Raw genomic sequence first — 23,980 nt, 5'->3', positions numbered from 1 at the left:
AACTTATTTGAACCGCTGTGTTAAAGATATGTTAACCTGGGCGGCCGGATGGCTCAGGTGGTTAGAGCGTGAGCTCTCAGCAACAAGGTTGCCGGTTGGATTCCTGCAGGAGATGGTGGGCTGTGCCCCCTGCAACTAAAGATTGAAAACCATGGCAACTGGACTTGGAGATGAGCTGCTCCCTCCACAACTAGATTGAAGGACAATGACTTGGAGCTGATGGGCCCTGGAGAAACATACTGTTCCCTGATATTCCCCAATAAAAAAAAAATTTTTAAAAAGATATGTTAAAGATATGCAAGATACCATCTCATGAGCTCCTCACTACAATATTGTGACATAGTGGTTAAGAAAACTTACTACAGTTCTACCGGTTTCTAGTTATATGAGCTTGGACAAGACACTTAACTGCTCTGTGCCTCACTTTCCTCATCTGTTCAGCAGAGGATACTAATAGTAACTACCTTATAGGATTGTTTTAGATTTTAGGAGGATTTTACTAAAATATTTAACGTACTCACAACTGTGTCAGAAACATATTACATACTATAGAATGTTAGTTGTCATCACTATTTTTTTTCTTGTTCTCATTTTTGAGATGAAAGAACTGGGCTCAGGCTCAGGGAGATTGAGCGACTTGCCCAAGGAAACACAGCTAAGAAGTGATAGAGATGGGACTTGAAACTAGGTCAGTCTTGCTCTGGATCCAATTCTAAGTCCTAAGCCTTATATTCCTTTAAATATCACTTTGGCCCTCCTGCTGGAAAAGTGAACCTCAGATCTGGTGTGATAGGCAAGGATACTCACAACACCACAAGTGAGGATGTATTTCCTCTCTACCAAGTCCACCCACTCACCAACGCTCCTTTCATGCTCTATTTCCTTCCTGATCTAGCACCAGCTCTCACGGAAACACCTCTGAATTCCCACAGCATAGCCTCTGGGTTAGTGGAAGGTGACCTCTGGAGCCAGACTGTCCTGGGTTCAAATGTCACCTCCATCAATTACTAGCTTCATGGTTTGGCAGACTACTGAGCCTCCCATCCTATAAAATGGGCCTTAAAAACATTTAAAATAAAGAGTCCAGAATATAGTAGGACATTCATTAAACAGGATCTGTGATTGGTATCGTGCCTGTACCTATTTAGAGTCATTCCTCATTTGATGTACAAGTGTCATGGCTTCCCAACCAGACCATGAATTCCCCACAGGCAGAGGCACGGCACACTACCTTCTGTCCCCATGACTCCCCCCCCCCCATAATACATAACATCATGAGAGGCACACATGGACGGTTAGTCAATATTTTCCCATTGAATTTGGGGAACCAGAGCACAGAGTATCAATACTGACCGTGAGTTGCCCAGTAGCCATGATGATGGCCAAGTTTGCCATTCGATTACAGCTGCAGACAGTGTGCATCTCGGAGGCGTCCAGGACCACACAGCCAGATGACGTCCACCTACCAACCCCCAAGTCTGTGCTCCAGGAAACACAGATGGGCCTCTCAAACTTCTGCTTTGGCTGAAAATTGAAAGGCCCTGGTCACTTGAGAATCCCTCTCAAATGGATTCAATATGACCACTCATGGGTTAAAAAGATACAGGTATATTCTGTAGGGAATGGAGAAAGATGCTGATATTTCGATGTGTAGTGATGAAAAGAAATGTCTTAAAAAAAAAAAAAAAAGAAATGTCTTGGATGCCAGCCCTGTCTCTACTACTTACTTGGTCACAGCTAGTGTAAATAAAATCCATCTATATGCCCGTGCAGCAGTGTGCACACTTAATCTAACCTAAGTCTTGCCTGTTGAGGAGTGGAAGAACGCCACATACAAATACAAGAGCTCATTCTTCTAGGATTGGCTTCAGTCGCTAGAAATCGTGGACGCTTGCTGCCTTAATGAGTCCCCATCGGAAAGGAGAATTAAGCCCAGTGGGGATAGGTAGGTGGGGGCCCAGTGGAGACATCATCACAAACCTCAAGATTCTCCAGAGTGTAGATGATTCGGTCAGAGAACCCGTCTTTCTTCTCCCCTGTCATGATGCCCCCAACGACGTGAGAATTCATCTTCAACTCCATCTTGGAGTCGGCCAACGGGTCTTGGAAGAAGCTCTTATCTAGAACAGACTCCATACCCACAAAGGAGACAAAAGCCACTCCAGTAGCCCCTGCAAATTTCCCAAGTGCAAAAAAAAAAAAAAGGAATAATCGGCTCAGTAGGTATTACAGATGACCCAACATATACACACATGTACATACTTTAATACCGCATGCATCTCTGCACTGAAAATTGAAACACCAGTGACTTCAGATCAGTGACCCTCTACAGAATCATAAAAAAAAAAAGAGCCTGAGGTGCTATCACCTGGAGAAATCTAGGTCACATTTAAAAATAAATTTGAATGTGCATTTCTAAAGGACAGTTTGACTCAGCGGTGGGAACTAAGTTTCTACATTTAACAGTCTACAGGCCAATCGTGCCAGTGTCTGGTTTTATTGTTTGTTTGTTTTGTAAATAAAAGTTGTATTACAACACAGCCACATGCATTCCCTTACCGATTATCTATGAATGCTTTTGCACTATGATGGCAGAGTTGAATAGTTGTGACAGATTGTACTGCGCTCAATGCCTGAAATATTTACTAACCAGCCCTCTACAGGAAAAGCTTGCCAACCCCGATACAGAATAGCACTATCCGATAGAAGCATAGTATGGGCCACATATGTAATTTCAAATTTTGTAATAACCATATTTTAGAAAAGTAAGAAACAGGTAAAATTAATTTTAATAATTTTTAACTCACATGCAAAATATTATCATTTCAACATGTAATCAATATAAAAAATTATTAATGAGATACCTTACATCCTTTGTTTTTTGTATCAAACCTTTGGAATCTGGTATGTATTTTACACTCACTGCCTAGCCACATTTCAAGAGCTCAATGACCAAAGATGTCCGGTGGCTACTGTATAGGAGAGTGAAGGGCTTGACACTCCAGTATTATGAGAGTGTTTATGCAGCGTCTGACTTCCCTAGCAGATGGAAATCTCTCTAAGGGTATGCGCTATTTCTGCCTCTACCATCACTGATTCTTTCACCACCTGGCACAGGTCTTGGCACCTAAGAGGTGATTTGCTGGTTGAATGCACCCAGACTACCCTCCTTGAGTCTCATGAGCTGGTCTGTACCTGTGGATTCAGATGCTTCAATTATAGAACAGCCAATCTTCATTCCATCCCCTTTGGCTTTCAAGTTAAAGGCCACGTTCTCGTCAGTGCATTCGTCCTTGATAACTTTGCTCTCGATGTCTAAAAGGAGAAAGGGAGACTTTGCATGATGTCACCCAGAAAGTGGGTCGTGAATTTGGTTTCTCTCTGACACAGGTTCACATCCCCGGTTGCAAGCCAAGGAAAGAATGGAAAGACCAATTCATCCTCGGAATGACCTTGAGCCCCTTCATGAATGATAGGCAGATGGTAGCACCTAATAAATGAGAAACCCAATTGGAACTTAACGAGTGAACTCTCACATCTTAGGAGAAACACCAGGGAAAAATGGGGTTGAAGTCAACAGTGATGGAAGGCAACAGAGCTGTGGCCCTCTGGCAACTCCAAATTTGGACAAGTTTTCCAAAGCCAAAGGAAATAGAAAGGGACTGTGACAAGCCCAGCATAGTAGACAAAGGCTCAGGTTCTGCAGTGACACTACCTAGGAGGCCCGCATGCTCTGCTTCTCACCAGCTGTATAAACTTGAGCAATGTCTTAACCTCTTTGAGCCTCAGACTTCTCGCCTGTATCATGGCCTTCATTACAGCACTCTTTGTGAAAACATAATAGATAATGGAACCAGAGGTACTTTTTTAAAATGTAAGCCAGAAAATGCCATGCCTATTCTGACTCTCCAATTTTGCCCCCCCACTTCTTATTTCAAATAAAATCCTCTGTCCCTGCATTTGTCTACAAAATCTCCTCTCCCTGTTTTTCTGACTCCTTCCCCTTACAGCTTTTACAGTCCTCCACTCCACTTCAGCCGCACTGGCCTTCTCAGTGTTCCCCGAACTCACCAAGTATTCTTGAACTTGCTTTTTCTCCAAATAATCTACCGGGCTCCCTTCCCTCAGGTCCCTGCCCCCATAAGCCTTCCTTTAACCACCCTGTGTAAGACAGCAATGCTCCCCCTAATCCTGATGCTCTGTAGTCCCCTCAGCCTGCTTTATTTTTCTCAGTAGCACTAGCTCTATCTGGTATACCAGATGTCTGTTTATTATCTGACTCAACTCACTAAAATGTAAGACTCACGAGGCCAGCCTTGTTCACTGCTGGAGGCAGTCCACCAAATACTCTATTTCCACCTCTTGGCCTCCTGGGAACCCATCAAGATGGAATTTCCTAGGTTATGTGACCGATACTGGAACTAGTACCAGGAGTAGGGTGCTGCTGTAAAAGGTCTATAGCACCCAGGATCCCCAATGCTCACAGATCATGCACATTCGGGGTGGTAGAGCCAAGCTACATTAGTCAGGAAAGGATCAGTCATGCAGCAATAACAACCCCAAATCTTAGTGAATTAAAAATAACAAGTATTTCCCATTAACACACTGACTTGGGACTGTGCTCTGTATTATCTAGGACCTGCAAAGATGGAGAAATTGGGACCTGAAACACAGCCTGCCACCAGAGCAAAGGGAAAGAAAGCTCTGGAAGGTCTCACACTGGCAACTATTCCATTCACAACTAAGAACTATCACAAAATCCCACCTAACTCCAAGCCAGGAAGTACCATTCCACAATGGGCCCAGAAGAGAGAGCTGGAAATATTTGAACACAGCAAATGACTCGCAATACATAGGAGATGTTGTTAATATGATTAGACTTGCTTCACTGTGAGTTCAGCGGTTTGAAACAGTTGGGGAAATGGTAGATGGGAAAGCCATGGAGAATCGCATTGCTAAAGTCACCCCTCAGAATCGGCACCCAGGTGTGACCTTGCCATGAAGGATACAGCCTACCCAAGTGTTCCGTCTGAATAATCTGACTGCCGTTCGCTGAGGGTTTCAGAAGAGCTGCCAGCGTGGTGCTCTCCACGCTCTCCAGTAAGACTGTGGCCAAGGTGGATGTCTCGTCTTTGGTGAGGTTGGACCACATGGATATTTGTTCAAGCACAGAGGCAAATCTCTCAGCCATACTCTGCAAGGAAAGTGGTGTTTGTATGCACACTTGCTCTCACTTTTGATTTCTCTCTCTCTCTGTCTTTCTCCCCCCTCTCTCTTTCTTCTTCTCTGTCTCGCATCAGTGAAATAGTAGCTGTCCTCTCTCTTTCATTAAGAGAGTGTGTTGACAGTCTAGACAAATGAAGAATTAAAAGGGCATCCTGACTACAGATTGGTACAGCCATTATGGAAGGCAGTGTGGAGGCTCCTCAAAAGTTGAGAATAGAATTACCATATGACCCAACAATCCCTCTCCTGGATATTTACCCCCCAAATCTGAAAACATTTATCCGTTAAAATATATGTGCTCTGATGCAGCTTTATTTACGGTGGCCAAGATGTGGAAACAACCAAAGTGTTCTTTGATAGATGATTGGATAAAGAAGATGTGGTATATATACACAATGGAATACTATTCTGCCATAAGAAAAGATAAAATAGTGCCATTTCCAACAATATGGGTGGATCTTGAGATTATTATGCTAAGTGAAACAAGTCAGACAGAAAAAGTAGAGAACCATATGATTTCACTGATATGTGGTATATAAACCAAAAACAAAAAAGAACAAGACAAACAACTGAAAGAACAAAAACTCATAGACATGGACAATAGTTTAGGGATTACCAGAGGGTAAGGGGGGAGGGGAGAGAGGGGCTCTAGAAGAGGGTAAACAGGGTCTAATATACGGTGATGGAAAAACAACTGACTCTTGGTGGTGAACACACAGTGTGAGATATAGATAATGTATTACAGAATTATATACCTGAAATCTATGTAACTTTACTAAAAATAGTCGCCCCAAGAAACTTTAATTTAAAGAGAAAAAAAAAGAAGTCAGACAGAAAAAGTCAAGAACCATATGATTTCACTGATATGTGGGATATAAAACCGAAAGCAACAACGGAACAAGACAAACAAAGAAAGAAACAAAAACTCATAGATACAGACAATAGTTTAGTGGTTACCAGAGGGTAAAGGGGGAGAGAGGTGGTAGATGAGGGTAAACAGGATCAAACATATGGCAATGGAAGGAGAATGACTTTGGGTGGTGAACAGAAAATGTGATATATAGATGATGTATTACAGAATTGTACACTTGAAACCTAAGTAACTTTATTAACCATTGTCACCCCAATAAACTAATTTTTAAAAAAAGACCAGAAGAAAAAGAAAAGAAAAGAAAAGAAAAGGAAGAGGGTAGCCACTCAGCCTCTTTTTCTTGATTCAAGAGGCCCCATTGGGAACGTAAATTGGAACAGCCTTTATGGCTGCAATGTCAACGCCTGTAACAGAATAAATTCCACATGCCCTTTGACGTAGAAATTTCCCTTCCAGGAATTAATCCATCCAGAAATACTTAAAAATTGTGCAAGGATCTTGCTCAGTGATGCACATTTCAGTATGATTTGTGATAGCAAGTCAGAGAGCCTAAATGTCCATCAGATTGGTTAAGTAAAGGATGGAAGTAGGTCAGTGGGATAGTATGCAGATGTTAATAAAAGAATGACATAGTATACCTATATGATTTAGTGAGCAAAAAGGCCCATGAGCTATTTTTAAGTAAAGCACATTATAGAATGACATGTATATATTATCTCATTTAGTTTAAAAAACAACTACTTTAAATTTTTATATTTATGGTATTTATGTTTCTGGCACATAAAATAAAAATAACTAACACTATGAGCCATTTGGGTTATATATTAATTTATTTAATTTTAGGAAGAGAGCTATGACAGTGTGTTATTATTTCCATTTTTGGATGGGGAAACAAAGACACATATCTAGCAGAAACAAGCTTCGACCCTTGGCAGTCTGGAATCAGAGGCTAAACCCTTAATCACTGCTCTAAACTTCTCATAGTAGGTGTTCAATAAATGGCTTCCATGACTTTGTGTGTCTGATACATGCGTTCACAAAGTAAAAAGGTATGGAAAGGTGTACATCTAAATGATAACATTGGTTATGTCTGAGGAATAGAGTTAAGAAAAGAATAGCAATAATAATAACAGTAATATTAATGTTGATGCTTTCCCTATTATTGATTATTGTTAATAAATTGACTATAAAATGTGACTCTGAACCCAATAAAAAAATGAAAAGAATTCACAATCTACTAAATGCAAGGAAGAAATTGATTGAATTCAGTTAGACAGTGAAGAACATTAACTAAAACCTTAGCAAGGATACTAATTTCTATTTATCCAAATTAGGTGATAAAAAGATGAAAAAAATTTCAATACAGTCTGGGGGTAAGGGTGAAACTCAAGATATGTTTGTCCAGAAGAAACAGGGTACACTGAGTTCTGTAACTATTTCCCAACTAAAAGGCAGGAGTTTGGGATCCCTCCCCATTGACATAACAGAAAAATCTCAACTAGAGTCATCCTGGAAAAAAGTAGCCCTCAATTCCATGGCTGCTGAAATCGCATTAAAGCTCCCTTTGGAATGTTAAATATATTCTCCTTAGCTGGGAAGTTTACTTTGTAACCCCAGGAACGTAAAAAAAAAAAATTAAACATTAAAAATAATAAAACAAATTTAGCTTAGTTTTAAAATTTCATTTAAGCAGACAAACTCGATCGTGGTAATATTTTTGTGTTAAATTTAGAAGGTTTTGTAATCTTTGGCATAATCAGGAAATCTGTGGTTTGAAGGGTTTGGGACAATCTGACACATTAGAGAAGCTACCAATTAGCCACATGACTTCATTGTAAAAAGCAACTAGACTTGTGATTTTAATATGAATGATTTAAGAGAGCGTGGCTGTTTATAAACTGTATGGAACTTTTAAAAAATCTGGATTATTATATTTGTACATTTGATTGACTGGATTCATGAACTCCTTAAGTGTCTAGTGAACTTGACTTTAGGTTTATAAATTTCCTCATAGGTACGTGAAGTTTGGAGGGAAATAACAGTTGTAAACGTAGTATAAAATATTTCAGGAAATTTAACTAAATTTGTAAAAAGGGTTCATCATTTATGGAAGTTTAATCTAAAAACCCTATGAACGCACGTACATTTCATGAATAAGTATGTTATACTAATAAATTAATTTTGAATTATTCAAATTACAATGAAAGTATTATTCTTATTTTCATACCAAAAAACAGAATTTATAAATAAAATGACAACATCCATTAGTCCAATTTAAAGATGTAAGAAAAACTAGGTTTTAAATCTATAGTTATAATGACCCAGTAATCCCACTCTAAGGTCATACCCTAGAGAAATAAAAATTCAGGTGTACAACCACACAAAAACCGCACATCAATGTTTGTAGCAGCTTTACTGATAATCACCAAAAGTTGGGGGTGGGGGTGGGCCAATGAAGAAATGCTGTTAAAGTGAAAACAATTAAAATATCCTTCAAAGATGATGGACAAACAATCTATGGTCCATCCAGACAATGGAGTATTACTCAGCCATGAAAAGGAGGGAGGTGCTGACACTCGCTACAGTGGATGGACCTTGAACACACGGTGCTCATGAGAGAAGCCGGACACACAAGGCCACACAGTGTGTGGTTCCATGTAGGTGGAATGTCCAGAACAGGCACGTCCACAGAGACAGAAAATAGATTAGTGGTTTCCAGGGGTTTGGAGAGGGAGGATGAGGAGAGCTGCTTATGTAGTTTCCTTCTGGGGTGATGAGAATGTTCTGGAACTACAAGGGTGATGGCTGCTCAACATGGTGAATGTACTAAATGTCGCTAATGGTTGCCAAAACAAGACATGGGATTATTGATAAACACAACATCGACGACTCAAAGGCATTATGTTGAGTGAACAAAGCCAGACTCGAAGGACCATATACTGTGTGATTTCATTTATGTAACGTTCTTAAAAAGACAAAACTATAATGACAGAATAGATCAGGGATTCACAGGGGCTAGTGGTGGAGGGAGTAGGTGGCTATAAAGGGAAAGTTCCTGGGAGTTTGAGGTGGGAGGGATGGAACTGTTCTGTATTCTGATTGGATGGTAGTTACACCAATCTATTTGGGTACTGCTAAAACTCCTAAAATTGCACAGAAAAGGGCAATTTTACTCTATGTTAATTTTTAAAACCTTACAACTGTCATAAATTAAATGCTAACTCATAACTCATTAATTATAAAGAGGACTTTCTGCACCCCAAATATTCCAAGATGTTCGAAACACAAAACAATGACAAAGACGTCGTCATCATTACCTCCAGAGAAACAGCGGTGGTTCTCTTTGCACAGACCTCATCCAGAATGCTGAGGGTGGTATTGATCAGTTCGCAAAACGGAACCTGTGCCCAGAGGGAAGAGCATTAATGAGCGTTGGTCTATCTCTCCCGCAAGCATGCAATGTACAAACTAGGCTACAAAGCCCAGCGAATGGGTGGCTGAGTGCCTGAGGTGTCAGGAAACTCTAGAATTCTCAGGGAAATAAAAATTAACCATTTGAGGGCCGGCCCGGTGGCTCAGGCGGGTTGGAGCTCCGTGCTCCTAACTCCGAAGGCTGCCGGTTCGATTCCCACAAGGGCCAGTGCGCTGTCAACCACAAGGTTGCTTTTTCAACTCCTCTAGTCCGGCAAGGGATGGTGGGCTGCGCCCCCTGCAACTAGCAACGGCAACTGGACCTGGAGCTGAGCTGCACCCTCCACAACTAAGACTGAAAGGACAACAACTTGAAGCTGAACGGTACCCTCCACAACTAAGATTGAAAGGACAAAAATTTGACTTGGAAAAAAGTCCTAGAAGTATACACTGTTCCTCAATAAAGTCCTGTTCCCCTTCCCCCAATAAAATCTTAAAAAAATAAAAATTAACCATTTGATCAGAATTGGAAACATAGCACCTTTCTCTTCTATGAATAAAAAAGTCAAACATAAACACAGAATCAAAACTATTTAATGGGGTAAAAAGATGGGGAAATAGGTGGAAAAAAAATCAGTGTCTAAATGAAATATTATTTGGCCACAAAAAGGAGAAGGCGCTGACACTCGCCACAACGTGGATGGACCTTGAGCACACGGGGCTCAGTGAGAGAAGCCGGACACACAGGCCACACAGTGTGTGATTCCATTTATGTGAAATGTCGGAACAGGCAAATCTATGGAGATAGAAAGTAGATTAGTGTTTACCGGGGGCTGGGGGAAGGAATGGACAGGAACCCTGTACCTAAGTTAATAGATACAGGGTTTCTCTTGGGGACAATGCGAATGCTTTGGAGATAGAAGTGATGGTCACACACCATTGTGAGTGTACTAAATGCTCCGGAATTGTTGTGAAATTTTCCCAAAGCCCAGAGACCAAAGAGAGAGGTTGATGTGTTCCCAATGGGCCTGGCCTCTCAGGGTGGCCTTAACCTCCTGTACTTGGAGATGAAATTCCTCCAGTGATGTCTCTAATGTCTTTCCCAGGAGAATAGCCATTCCCAAAATATTTCCCTGAGTTGGGGAAATGAACAGTAAATAGGAGTGATGGGAAGGCACCCTATTTGGACAGATAATAAAACTTTTAATTACTCATACTGCTTTCCCCCATACCCATCCATGGCAGCCCAGGATCCCCCAAATTTTTTAGGGTTGCCATATATGAGGGTGGCTCTGCATCTGTATTCACAAGGGTAAAGGTCTTCCCTTTGTTTCAGGGGGATCAATATATTGTGATTTCTGTGTGAGGCCTCTAGTTGCTCCCATCACCCTTACTTGTGGGTGACCCAGGTCCCACCGCTAGTCTTGGGGAACTGGAGGAACCCAGTGGGTAAATTCAGTGGTGGACTGGGGACCAGGGCTCTATCTCATCCTTGGCAGTGACCAGAGGGGCCAAAGGGAGAGGCCAGAATGGTGGTCACAGCATAACTTTTTCTGTAGTTCCACGAGAACTGCATCAGGCCATCTGTCCTTCCTACGGGGTCCCACTTGTTACTAAATCATGCCACCTCCATTTACAGGTGACACAGATGGGCCCCTTATGTTTAGATTTACTCTTTGGGGTATGGAAACCCTGGAGTCTCCTTTTTAGTCACAAGGCAGACCCAATTTCAGCCCTGCTCAGTTTCCCCTGAATCTGCCATGGACTCCCCCGCCCCCGCCTAGCCCCACCCCACATCAATCACCTTGACTGAATATCGGACTTAAAAGGGAAATTAAAGGGCCATACCACTCTTTGGAGGCTGCCTGCAAAAGGTGATTGTTCTTAACTGCAGTAAACACAACTTTGTGAGCCTCTCAAACACCTGGGCTTAGATAGCTTGTCTCATTCCTACTTTCAGCAACAAAGCTTGAACTTCCTCTATGGACTTCCGGGGACTGGCTTGTCCCCAGAGGTCTCCTTCATTTGGCCAGGCCCCCAACATCTCCATTATTATCCAATCCATTAAAAAATGATCTCCAAGCAGATATTGCCTTAGGCCCATGTGAATGGTGATATTACTCATTTTTTCTCCTTCAGGCTGGGAGAGAGAGATACCGGTGGCCCCTGTGGCCCAAACCCTCATCATCCAAGTTGAAAGGCTTTCTCAAGGCTTTTGTTGAAATTTATATCCAATGTCTAGTAATTCAGCAGGGGAATATTCTGATGGTTGAAGTTTCCTGTACAGGACCCTTCCTTACCACAACAGGCCAGATGATTCTCAGTGAGCAAACGCTCCCATCTAGCCTGTGTTTCCCGGGGTCCCCGTACACATGTGGTGGGCACAAACATCCAACATGGGGTTACCCCTCTGTGGGGGCAGAGCCCCAGAAAGTAGTTTACAGGCTCTCGGCCTCACGTGGAGGAGTGCTGGCTCGGGTAGTAGATGGCCGTCAGCTGTGGCTGATTGGCCGTCAGCTGTAGCCAGTTAGCCAATTAGCCGCTAATATAACTGCTGCGGCTACGGGAGAGAGGGAGAGAGGAGAAGAGAGGAGAGGAAGAATGGGGGCTAGCAAGAAGATGGCGGCTGGGCTGGCAAGTGTGGATGGCGGTTTGCGGACAGTGTGGATTCAGCCTCCAGTGAGAGTATAGTGCCACCAGAGAGAATATAGTGGTATGACTCCCCTACCTATGGCTCCGTGGGTGTTCCTTTTTGGCCTCACCATGTCCTGCGTTCTTGTATGGGGAGCGGGACCAGAGACCCTGCAGACCTCCCTGCACGACAAATGGCGCAGCGAGCAGGGTCCCCCGCACGACACCCTCCCCACAGAGGTTGATGGCCAACCTAGGCTGTCCCCCAAGAAGCTTCTCACCCCTTTACCATTTCCCAGGTTTCCAGGCTTGCTCACCAATTGTGAAAATTTCCTGGGGCCAAGAGACTGAAAGAGGTTGACAACTCCAGAATGACACTGTGTCTCCCTGAAAATAAGACCTAGCCAGACAATCAGCTCTAATGCATTTTTTGGAGCAAAACGTAATATAAGACCCGGTATTATATTATATTTATATTATATTATATTATATTATATTATATTATATTATATTATACCCGGTATTATATTATATTATATTATATTATATTATATTATATTATATTATATTATATTATATTATACTATATTATACCTGGTATATATTATATTATATTACATTTTATATTATATCATACCCTGTCTTATATTATAGTAAAATAAGACCAGGTCTTATATTAATTTTTGCTCTAAAAGACGCATTAGAGCTGCTTGTCTGGCTAGGTCTTATTTTCGGGGAAACACGGCATCAAGAGTTTGTTTATTAAGGGGACTTATGGATAGAAGCAGCATCTGTGGGCAGCGGTGAGACGACAGATCTTAGAAGGGGAGTGGAATTTGATACATACAGCCTCCAAGAACACAGGTGGCTTGTAGCCAGTGATACGCTTGTTAAGAGGTGTAGATCCAAAGCAGGAAACAACTTAATGGGCCTTCCTATCTATGCAAGAACATTCCTTTCAGGTGACACAGGCCCACCCCTTCTGGGGTGAATTTGTGGTCAGCTTGCTTCCTTTGACAGCATGGGTCATGTTAAGTACCAGTAATCATTTTGCCTAACAATTGTATGTATACTTTACAATGGCTAAAATGGTGAGGTTTTTTTGTTTTTCTTTTTAATGTATATTTCACCACAAAAAATTAAATAATAATAATAATGGTCCAAAGTTCATTGGAATTCCAAAACTAAATTACCATGAACTGGTACGATTTAATGTAGTGACATCAATTCCTGAAGATGCTCACGGAGACTACTCATTGCATCAACTTCATTAGAGAATCAGGACGTCCACATTCCCCTTTGCCTAGCCTGGGAGCTGTGTATCACCCACCCCATATCATACACATATAGCACCAACATCTTCACTGGTAGTGAGACTCCAACATCTTTTCTTCTTTTAGTAAAAGAATCCCCAAGTTTTAAATAGGCAAATGTCCTCCCTTCTTGGCTTTCTTTGTAGCTAAGTGTGACCAGGTGACTAATTTCTGGCTAATGAGCTGTAATAAGAAGTGATACTGGGTCATACTTTTAAAGGGAAGGACAGTGCCTTTCACTTCCCCTTCTCCCCTGTCCACCAGCTGGAATGCAGACATGATGGCAGGGGCTGCAGCAGCCATCTTGGACCACAGTGAGTGGGTCTTGTGTTAATGATGGCAGAGCAATTTAGGGAGCTATTATATTAGCTCTCAGCAGCTTACACTCAGATGATTACAAAGAGAAAAATAAACTACTGTCTGATTTAGGCCACTTGTTTTTGCCTTTGTTGAAGGTGCAAACAATCTCCTACCTAAGTGATTTCTAGGAAATCTTCAAGAGCTAGAAACCTTCAAAAATACTTACATGTTCAGTCCCTGCCGCTGCTCCCCCTTGGCATAGCAGGACCCGCTCATTGTTGGGTATCACATCTTCTTTACACTTGAAGGGAACCCCTAGGAAGAAAACAAAAGCAACCAAATCAGACTTAACCACAGCAAGATATGACTAAATGCAAGTCTGATTCCATCACCCTCTGCTTAAAATCCATCCATTGCTATATTATGCAATGGTGGAAATAAATGAACTACACATTACAATATCAGGGACTCTGAGATGTTTTATAAAGCTTCAAAGCAAACAAAACCAAGCAAGATATTGTTTAGAGATATATGGGGGTGAAAGGGGTGGTGCTTTTTGAAGGGGATTTATAAACACAAAATTCCAAGCAGTTCCCTCTCAGGAGTAGACAAGGATATGGAATGGGGAAGAAGCATGCAGGACACACAACGGCATTAAAGCTATTCTACTTCTTGTGTTGGCAAGGGCCTCAGATATATTCATTTTGTTATTGTACTAAATTGCCTCCACATAAGTTACTTACATATTTAATGTCTAAAATAATCCATAATTTAAAAAATTTAAACCTCTCATGGTTCCTCATTATTCCCAGCAAAAAGACCCCAAAATTCTCTGCATGGCTCATAATGTCCTGCAGAATCTGACCTCTGCCCACCTCCTCAGATACAGCTAATGCCATTTCCCCTAGCCCTCCCCCTGCATTAGCCTGAGGGCCTTTGCATATGTTATAACCTGGAACACTGTGATTTCCACTCTTCATCTGGATAATTCCTGCTTTCCATCAAGCTTCAGCTTAAAAGCACTTGCCCAGAGCATATGAAATATCCCATTAGTCGTTCCAAAATGTGCTACAATTTTTCAATGGTTGCACTCATTGTGGTCATTAATTATGTGTGTGCTTTCTACTTTCTTCCCTAGACTATAAGCTACATGAGGGAAAATATCACTTCCATCATATCCAGGACTGAATCCTCAGTACCTAGTGCAGGGGCCTGTCTGATTAATTAACAAATTAATAGATGCTCCAAAAATAATTTATTGAATGAGTGAAATAATGAATGAGTAAATGAATGAAGAGAGAATGTGTAGATGACGTGAAAGTATGAAGAGAATCCAGAGGTTGGGTACAACGAGGATTTTACAGCCAAAGCAAGACACATATTCCATTGCCAAGACACACAAGGAGATTATTACGTTTGCAGCTGAAGTTGCCATATTTCCAAGAGCCTTCTGGATTGGGATGAAAGCCCACAATGCAGCCACAGCTGTAGGAGCCCAGGGCATTAATGCAGACAGAATTGGGACCACATGGCGATGGATCTTGGACACACTCATCAATATCTGCAAAGAACTCGAGAATATCAAACAACCTAAAGAGAACAAGGAGACACTTTTTTCCAAGGATGTCCAGACAACCCTCTGCTCACCTCTACATTTCACCTCTTGGTCTGTGAAGTTCAGCCATCCATTGCTTGATACATAGCCCGGCTGACAGGTACAAAAGTAGCTCCCAGGGGTGTTGATGCACTTTGCATTGAGAGGGCACTTATCCAAGCACTCATCAACATCTGTGGAGTAGAGAATAGGTGGGAGGCAGAGTTGGCCAACAACCCAATAAAATGCTTTCCCTTCAGAAGCACAAAGCTGTCATTCGAACAATGGCAGCCCAACCATGGACTATATTTCCCAGAACCCTCTGCATCTAGGTGGGGCCATGTGACTAGTCTTCACTATGGAACATGAAAGAGTATGACATTTATCACTTCTGGGACAAGGTGGTCAAGAGTGGGTGTGCCTTCTCTCTCTCTCCCTACCGCTGGCTGGGACCAGGGATTGCAAGTTCCTAAGGGATAGAAGAACCAAGACTGGACCACTATCCCACCTTGTGGATGAAAACTGCCCATTGGCCAAGTACATCTATGCTGGATTGCTACGAGAGTATGAAATTTCTATTATGTTAAGCTAGTGGTTCTCAACTGAGGGCAATTTGCCTCCCAAGAAACATTGGGCAATGTCTGGAGACATTTTTGGTTGCCATAACTAGGAGAGGGGTTGGGGTGCTACTGAGATCTAGTGGACAGAGGCCAAAGATACTGCCAAACATCCTACCATGCACAGGACAGCAACCCAAAACAAAGAGCCATCAGCCCAGAATGTCAATAATGCAAAGGCTGAGACACCCTGGCCTAACAAATACCGAGTGATGTCAGGTCACTGTGGCAACACAGGGTTACCTCTCCCCTTGAAGGTTTCTGAGCCACAGAGAATACATGGAAGCGAACATTCTAGAAAAAATCATTAGGAGGGAGGTAAGAACAAAATCTTTCACATTTCTATGTCAACTCACAAAACAGGAGGAACAAACAGGCAATATTCACTAGTCATTAGCATATGGTCCACTGCACTGGGCATTAATTACCACGGTAAGTTGGGACGAGAAATCTTTGTGATATGAATGTAGACTAATTTGGAGTCAACAGAGGACATGAAAATGGCCCATGGTTGAAAGATATGGAGAAGTGGTTTTTCTCTTGGTATCATGGAAAACATCTCAAACTAGGGAGAGAGCTCTCCACTTCCAGACATATTTAAGCATTGACTAGGCGAGCTCTTGTTAGAAATAGCACGGACAGAACTTATATTTTGCATATGGAGCTGAATTAGATGCATGGTTTTCAAAATTTTTGGCTGAGGAAACCTTTCTTCACGGGAAATGAAAGCTGAATAGGTAAGACAAATACAAGAGGTGGTAATTTGACTGAAAGGGAGGTGGGAATCCATGGTTTTGTTTTCTTGCCCTTGATGGGGACTCTGAATAGGTTCCTAGGAGCCTTTACAACTGTATTAATTTCTCTAAGGTCCCTTTCAACTTTATCACTCCCTTTTTCTGCTTCTAACAATGTCAGCAGCTAGTGAAGATCAGTAAGAAGAAATAGAACATTTCTAGTGGAAAGAAGCATAAATTTCCCCTGGGACTGAGGAATATAAAATGTGTTCTGCAGTGTAGGAGATACTCCAAGGATGGCCTCCATCAACTCTTGCACTTACTGTATACACATGCTGCTCTCCCAGCAAGATCAGAAGTTTATTTCTTCTTCCTCTGAACTTAGGCTGGCCCTGTGACTGTGACCAATAGAATGTGGTAGAAGTACCATTCTGGGACTTCCAAGCCCAGGCCTTATGAGGACTGGCATTTCTTTCTTTCTCTTTAAGCTTTCCTTCTTGGAAACCAGTTGACATGCTATCAGGAAACCCAAGCAGCCATGTAGAAATGCCATGGTATAAACTGGGGGGGGTGGAGGGGGGCCAACTAAGCTCCCAGCCAGAGACCAGCGCCAACTGCTAACCACGTAAGTGAGGCCACTTCAGACCTGCTGGCCATCCTAGTACCCCATGTAGTCAACCCATAAAATCATGAGCAAAAACAAAGGGTTGTTTTTATAAATTACTACATTTCAGGGTCGTTTGACATCCATTGAGAATCCTTTGCACGGCTGGGAGACTTACCTGTACATTTGAAAGCCTCCAGTTGCTTGGGAGTCCACAGATCAGATGAAAAGAATCCAGGCAGGCAAGAGCAACTATATTCTCCCGGAATGTTGGTGCAGACGGAACTGGGACCACAAAGAGTTGAGTTTCTGGAACACTCATCCACATCTAAGCAGAAAATTGATCTAAGTCAAAGGGCTGAAGGATGCTGAGGCTGCAGCAACAGTTCATACCCCACCAGTGACAAAAGCCACTGGGTTCCCCTGGCTCCCAACTCACCTTCTTACACATATTTTCATTGCTATGGAAAGGAAGCACTGAAGCATATTTATGACCCACACAAAGCTTCTGATGAGGTTTCCCACAGCTCAGGGTAAAACTCAAACTCCTCATTAGAACATGCGAGATCCTGAGGGTCTGCTCCCAGCTAAGCTCACTTACCTCATCTTCTCTTTCTAATCCCTTTGTAACTCGTAATCCAGATTCATTGATTACCTGTAAGTGCGTGAAGGTTTATTCTCTCTCACCTGTGTTTCCTCAGCCTCAAATTCACTCCCTTCTTTCCCTGGTGAACTTCAATTCCTTGCCAAGGAATCACTGTATTATTAATAATAACAACTAAGTGGCATCGTGGTAGAGGGCTGGAGAGCGTGGACATCTTGGGTTCAAAGCCTGGCTCTGTCCCTTATAAGCTGTGTTACTGGTTTTTATGGGCTGAATTTTGTCCCCTCAATTTCATATGTTGAAAACCTAATCCCCAACAGGATAGTATTTAGACCTGAGGCCTTTGGAAGGTAATTAGGTTTATATGATGTCATGAGGGTGGGTCCCCCTTGACAGGATTAGTGCCCTTAGAAGAGGAAGAAGAGATACAATCTCTCTCTCTCTCTCTCTCTCTCTCTCTCTCTCTCTCTCTCTCTTCTCCCTGTGAGGCCACAAGAAGGCAGTCATCTGCAAGCCAGGAAGAAAGTCCTCACTAGAAACCAACCATGCCAGTACCCTGATCTAGAATTCTAGCCTCCAGAACTGTGAGAGGTAAATGTCTGTTGTTTAAGGCCCCTAGTCTTTGGTATTTTCTTATGGCAGCCTGAGCTGACTAATACACTGGACAAGAGAATTTATCCATGTGTCTCAGTTTTTCTACCTGTCAAGTGGGGATAGTAACAGAACCCACCCCATAAGGTTGTTCAGAGGATTCAATAAGGTGATATCTGTAAAGTGCTGAGAACAGAATCTGGGGCATAGCAATGACTATGTAAGGATTTGTTAACTAAAATTAAAAATTAACTGCTAAGATGTTGAGCTTTCTTTGTGGGAGGCACTGAGGTCGATCCTTTACAGTCATCAGTTCAATGAATGCTCAGAGCAGCCCTATGAGGTGCATATTAATATTATTCCCATTTTTCAGAGGAGGAAACTGAGGCTTCAAAATTGTACAGCATCACATAGCTCGTGAAAGGCCTAATGAGGATTTAAATCCAGGTCCTGTCTGGCTCTGGAATGTTTAGATGACACTTTCCCAGGGTGCCCTGAGTCTCAAAGTCTGGAAATATGATGATAAAATTGACGTCTGACCCATGCATGCCCACCCTGAGTGGCCAGAGGCTGCAGCCTGACTTGGAGGCAGAATAGCAACGTTGGTTGGAAGCATAGAGTGTGAAGTCACATCTAGGCACAGTTCAGATCCGGCTATCCTAGCTCCTGTCCATTTGACATTGGGAGAGTGATTTCACCACAATGGAGGCTCTTTTTCCTCATCTCTAAAATGGGAATAGGATTTACAGTCAAGATGGCAGAGTAGGTAAATGCTCTGCTTGCATCCTATCATGACCACTTCAAAATTACAACTAAACTATAGAAAAACCATCATTGAGAATCGCCTAAATTCTAACTGAATAGAAGTCCTAAAACTGAGGAAATACAGAAGAAGCCATTTTGAGACTGGTAGTAGAGATGGAGCTGCTGGTCCCCATACCCATCTGTGGCAGTTAAAAATCAGGAGGGATATCTCAGCTGCAAAGGTCTCCCTGAGGAGCAAGGGGTCCCAGCCCCATACCAGGTTCCCCAGTCAAAGTTTCCAGTGCCGAAAAGAGAAGTCCGCATAACTTCTGGCTGTGAAAACCAGCAGAGATTGTGACTGATTGAGATGGAGGGCAGCTGGAGTTCCAGGTGCTCCTCTTAAAGGGACTGTGAATGGACATACTCACTGATGGACTAAGAAGCCCTAAGGTTCAGCACTGGGGCAGTAGCTTGAGGGGTGCCAGGGACATGTGGGGAGAAACTGAATTGTTTAGCTTCAGGGCGAGAGAGGGAGGGGCAGCTCTTTTAGATAGAAGGGCTGGCAGAAGCTATGGTTGTTTTGTTGTGCCCTCCCCCGCACCCACCATGCAGATGCAGACAGCCACCACATCTGAGTCTCCATCAACCTGACTAACATCCTAGTGATTCCCTGAAACCCTGCACCACCCAACATGCTGGCCCATTCAAGCCGCTTCCAGTGAATTTTCAATACAAACGGCCTGTCTTGACTCATGCTACAGACTTTCTTAAAATCTCTCAAAGGTTCACAAACCCCAAACAAGCAGCATCTGGCTTCATTGTGCCCCATAACTCTTGCTAAGCAACCCCAAACCTAGCACTTGTGGCAGCAGGCCTTGGTTTGCAGATTAGCCTTTCCCAGGCACCTCCAAGCCCAGCACGGGTGGAAGACATCTGTGGATTGCTTTGTGGCTCATGCCAGGTGACCCCAGGCAGCGGACAGGCAGAGGCTGAACTTGGCCTGTGGTGGGGCCCCTCCCAGGAATCCTCAGTCAGCACTCCTGGTAGCTCACTTTAGAATAGCCAGAGCACCACCAGCCTACCTCCACAGATGACACACCCAAAGGGCAGACTGAGCAGGCACCAGAGCCCTGCTAAAGTGAATCCTTCTCCGTAGGCAAGATTTCATTCTTTTTTTTATGGCTGAGTAACGGATGGACCTAGTGGATATTATGCTAAGTGAAGTAAGTCAGACAGAGTTTGACTTATATGGGGAACTTAAAGAACAAAATAAATGAAAAAACAAAACAAAAACAGGCTCATAGTTACAGAGAATATTTTGATGGTTGTTGAAGGGGAGGGGGGCTGGAGGGCTGGGTGAAAAAGATGTAAGGATTAACAAGTACAAACTGGTAGTCACAAAATAGTCATGAGGAAGTAGAGAATATAGTCAATTATACTGTAACAACTATGTATGGTGTCAAATGGGTATTAGATTTATCAGGGTGATTGCTCTATAAGTTATATAAATGCGTAATCACTGTGTTGTACACCTGAAACTAATATATTATTGCATGTCAACTGTAATTGAAAAATAAAAAATTACTAAAAAAATAAAATAAAATGGGTATAAAATGTCACCAATACTATCACATTGTTGGGAGGACTGAAGGAGGTCACATATGAAAGAACTTATTGCCTTGGCTGAGATCCTGCCTCCAGGCCTTTGTACTGGCTGTTCACTCCTCCTGGAACACGCTTTCCCAGATACCCAATATCTCACTCCCTCACTTCATTCAGATCTTTTCTCAAATATCAACTTTTCAGCGTGGCCTTTCCTTGGTGAAAATTAGAACCCCAGCACTCTCGATCTGCCTTTCCTGCCTTATTTGTCTTCATCTCCTTTAACTATCTCTGACACATTTACTTTGTTTGTTATCCATCTCCCTCCACACTAGATGATAAGTTACAGGAGAACAAATATTTTTTCCTGTGTGTTTCCCCACTGTATCTACCATTCCTAGAACAGTGCCTCACATATTGTAGGTGCTCAGAGGTGTTTGGTGAATGAGTAAATGAATGAATGATTACTGGCTTCAGCTTTGCAGATGAGGGTTTCGAACACAGTCGAGATCCACCCGACTCCTCCTCCACCACTGCTGTCTTTTTGCAAACCGATTTGGACCTGAGTCCCCCACAGACCCCTTCACCTACCTTCACATGTCCCTTCTGAGATGTGGAAACTAATGTTTCCAGTGCTGGATTCAAATCCTGGGTTGCAGACACAAGAGTAGCTTCCAAGACTGTTGAGGCAAGTTGCATTCTCTGGGCAAGCTCTGGGATGGGCACATTCATCCACATCTGGTGAGTGGAAATGAAAACCCGGGTCCAGGCAAATGAGGAACTGAGGACAGGAGACTGCACACAGGAGATCTACTCTACATGTCCTTAACTTGTGGCACACAGTGTTGCTGCTCCCCAATACCCATGTTCTCCCCTTCTTCCTAGCCTCCCTTGCAGTGAGGTGTGTCCAAGAGAATAAATTCTGGCCAACAGTATGTGAGCAAAAGGGTGACAAATTGCTTCACAGCATAATGATCATAGATTGCAGAAGTGTTCATGGTATTTTACTCCTTCCAGTATCCACACCTTGGATGCTGATTGTGCAATGCAATGCCACTCCTCTCTTTAAGATGTGGGGTTTGGTTTCTCACCCCTTGAATCTAGCTGCCTCTATGACTTGCTTTGGCCAATAGAATGCAACAGAAGTGATATGGTGTCAGTTTCAAACTTAGCCTGCTAGAGGCTTGTTTATTTCTGCTCATTCTTGGGGTTCTGCCATATGACCAAGCCCTAGACTGGCCTAATGAACAATGAAAGACAATGTGGAAGAGAGATGGTTCATCCCAGATGAGCCCCAGATATGTGAGACAGCCCAGCCAAGATCAGCAAATCTGACTGTAGACTCACGAACAAGCCCAGTTGAGACCCAAAGAACTGACCAGCAGAGCCCAACCTCAGCTGCTAAGGCATGGAATTGAGAGTTAAATAAATGGTGGTTGTTTTTAGTCACTGACTTTCAGGGTGATTTGTTAGTCAGCCACAGCTAACTGCTGCAAATGGATTACAGAAACCAGAGATGACTTTCAAAATCTCTGACTCCAAGCCAAGGGGATATGATGAGGTTTGATCACTCCATGCCTTGCTTAATGAAGGCACCCTCTAAGAATGAACATGGGGAGTATAGGGCTGTACCAGACTCAGGAGGATGGAGCCCTGTCTCCAGGTGAGAATATTCTGGCTGCATTGCGGCGGATGAGTTCAAGGGGGCAAGACTGGAGAAAAGGAGAGACTGCTGCAACAATGGTGATGCTTGGACCAAAGATGGAGAAGAGTGGAGAGATTCAAGGCCTATTTAGCAGGTCAGTTCCCCAAGACAGGATGACTGATTTAACATGGAAGGCGAGGGAGGATTAAGGCTAACTCTCAGGTCTTAATTCGAATACCTTTTAGGAGAAAGTTCTGAAGTTTGGGTCTCCCTAGGACAGAGTTTCTCAACCTTAGTACTACTGACATTTGGGACAGGATCATTTTTACAGATGTAGCTGTGAATACAACCAACTCCACCTCTGTGTCCTGGATTTCATTTCATTTTTAATTTTCGTGCAGTGACCAACCTCACTGTCCTTAGCAAACACATCAAAGCCTTCTAATTGATGGTTATCTGTGTCCTTAAAATGTAGCCATAGGTATTTTTGTTAGTAATGGCTGGAATGGCACGACACCCGAGATAAATATCCAACTGATGATAATATTGATTATAAGCAATCCTTGATCACAAGACCACCAGGAGGTACAGCCCGTGGTACTACTTCATGCTTTGCCCCTTTGTCTTGTCAATTATTAGTACCAAGTATACTATAAAAAAGTACAGTATCAGGGGTCTGGTAGCGGAGAATAATCTGCCCAAAACTCCTGGGTGGTCTGTTCCATTCCGACCCAATCTTCCCATAAGTAGATTACCCCATAATAAATTCTGTTATATTCTATGGAGTTGCCTGCATAACTCTTTGGTCTGAAGATGCCTTCTCATTACGGTGGCCATTACATTTTTTCCACACTGTCAGACAATTTTTTATTGTGGGGAGGCTGTCCTGTGCATTGTAGGGTGTTTAGCAACATCTTTGTCCTCTACCCATTAGATGACAGTAGTACACACAACCCCACCCCCACCACCAGCTGTGACAATCAAAAACATCTCCAGATGTGGCCAATGTCCTCTGAGAGAAAGATCACTCTACAGAGAGATTCCCACCCCGCCCCATACTCTCAAGTACTGTCTGACCCACTGCTTAACTCATAGGAGGCTCTCAACAGGAGTTCAACTTTAATAGCTGTGTCCTTGAGCAAATGAATTCACCTCTCTTAGCCTCAATTTTCTGATTCCTAAAATGAGGCTCATCATCCCTACTACATAGGATCATCAAATGAGGTGATTCTTAATTAAGTAGGAGAATAAAAAAGAGCAGGCTCTCTATACCTTCACAGCTGGCGTTGTTAATGATGAAACCATTTTGGCACTGGCAACTGTAGCTTCCCAAAAAGTTGACACACTCAGAATGCTCTGGGCAGACCCCACTGTTGAGGCATTCATTGATGTCTGAGAAGCAGTGGAAGAGAGTGAGCAGACAAAAAATTGGCTAAGGTTAGAAACACATTTTCCCAACTCAATGGTAGCTGCCCACCAAAGACCCATGCAGA

At 42.8% G+C, this 23,980-nt stretch overlaps 1 protein-coding gene across 1 annotated transcript in view; it reads right to left on the bottom strand.

Annotated features, from left to right (window-relative positions):
- ADGRE1 (adhesion G protein-coupled receptor E1) overlaps positions 1-23,980 on the bottom strand; it is a 55,600-nt gene that overhangs the window by 16,817 nt on the left and 14,803 nt on the right. Inside the window, exons 5-15 of the mRNA XM_019710826.2 lie at positions 23,760-23,879; positions 21,434-21,580; positions 17,480-17,629; positions 15,400-15,540; positions 15,167-15,313; positions 13,979-14,067; positions 9,415-9,498; positions 5,017-5,194; positions 3,196-3,315; positions 1,981-2,171; positions 1,354-1,524 (exon numbers count right to left, since the gene is read on the bottom strand). Coding sequence (XP_019566385.1) covers positions 1,354-1,524; positions 1,981-2,171; positions 3,196-3,315; positions 5,017-5,194; positions 9,415-9,498; positions 13,979-14,067; positions 15,167-15,313; positions 15,400-15,540; positions 17,480-17,629; positions 21,434-21,580; positions 23,760-23,879 — 1,538 coding nt within the window. The remainder of the gene's footprint in view (positions 1-1,353; positions 1,525-1,980; positions 2,172-3,195; positions 3,316-5,016; positions 5,195-9,414; positions 9,499-13,978; positions 14,068-15,166; positions 15,314-15,399; positions 15,541-17,479; positions 17,630-21,433; positions 21,581-23,759; positions 23,880-23,980) is intronic.

This window comes from Rhinolophus sinicus, linkage group LG07 (genome assembly GCF_036562045.2).
Source record: "Rhinolophus sinicus isolate RSC01 linkage group LG07, ASM3656204v1, whole genome shotgun sequence".
Taxonomy (NCBI): Eukaryota; Metazoa; Chordata; class Mammalia; order Chiroptera; family Rhinolophidae; genus Rhinolophus; species Rhinolophus sinicus.
The sequence above is the reverse complement of the archived record's forward strand: the minus strand, read 5'-3'. Positions and strand labels throughout refer to the sequence as shown.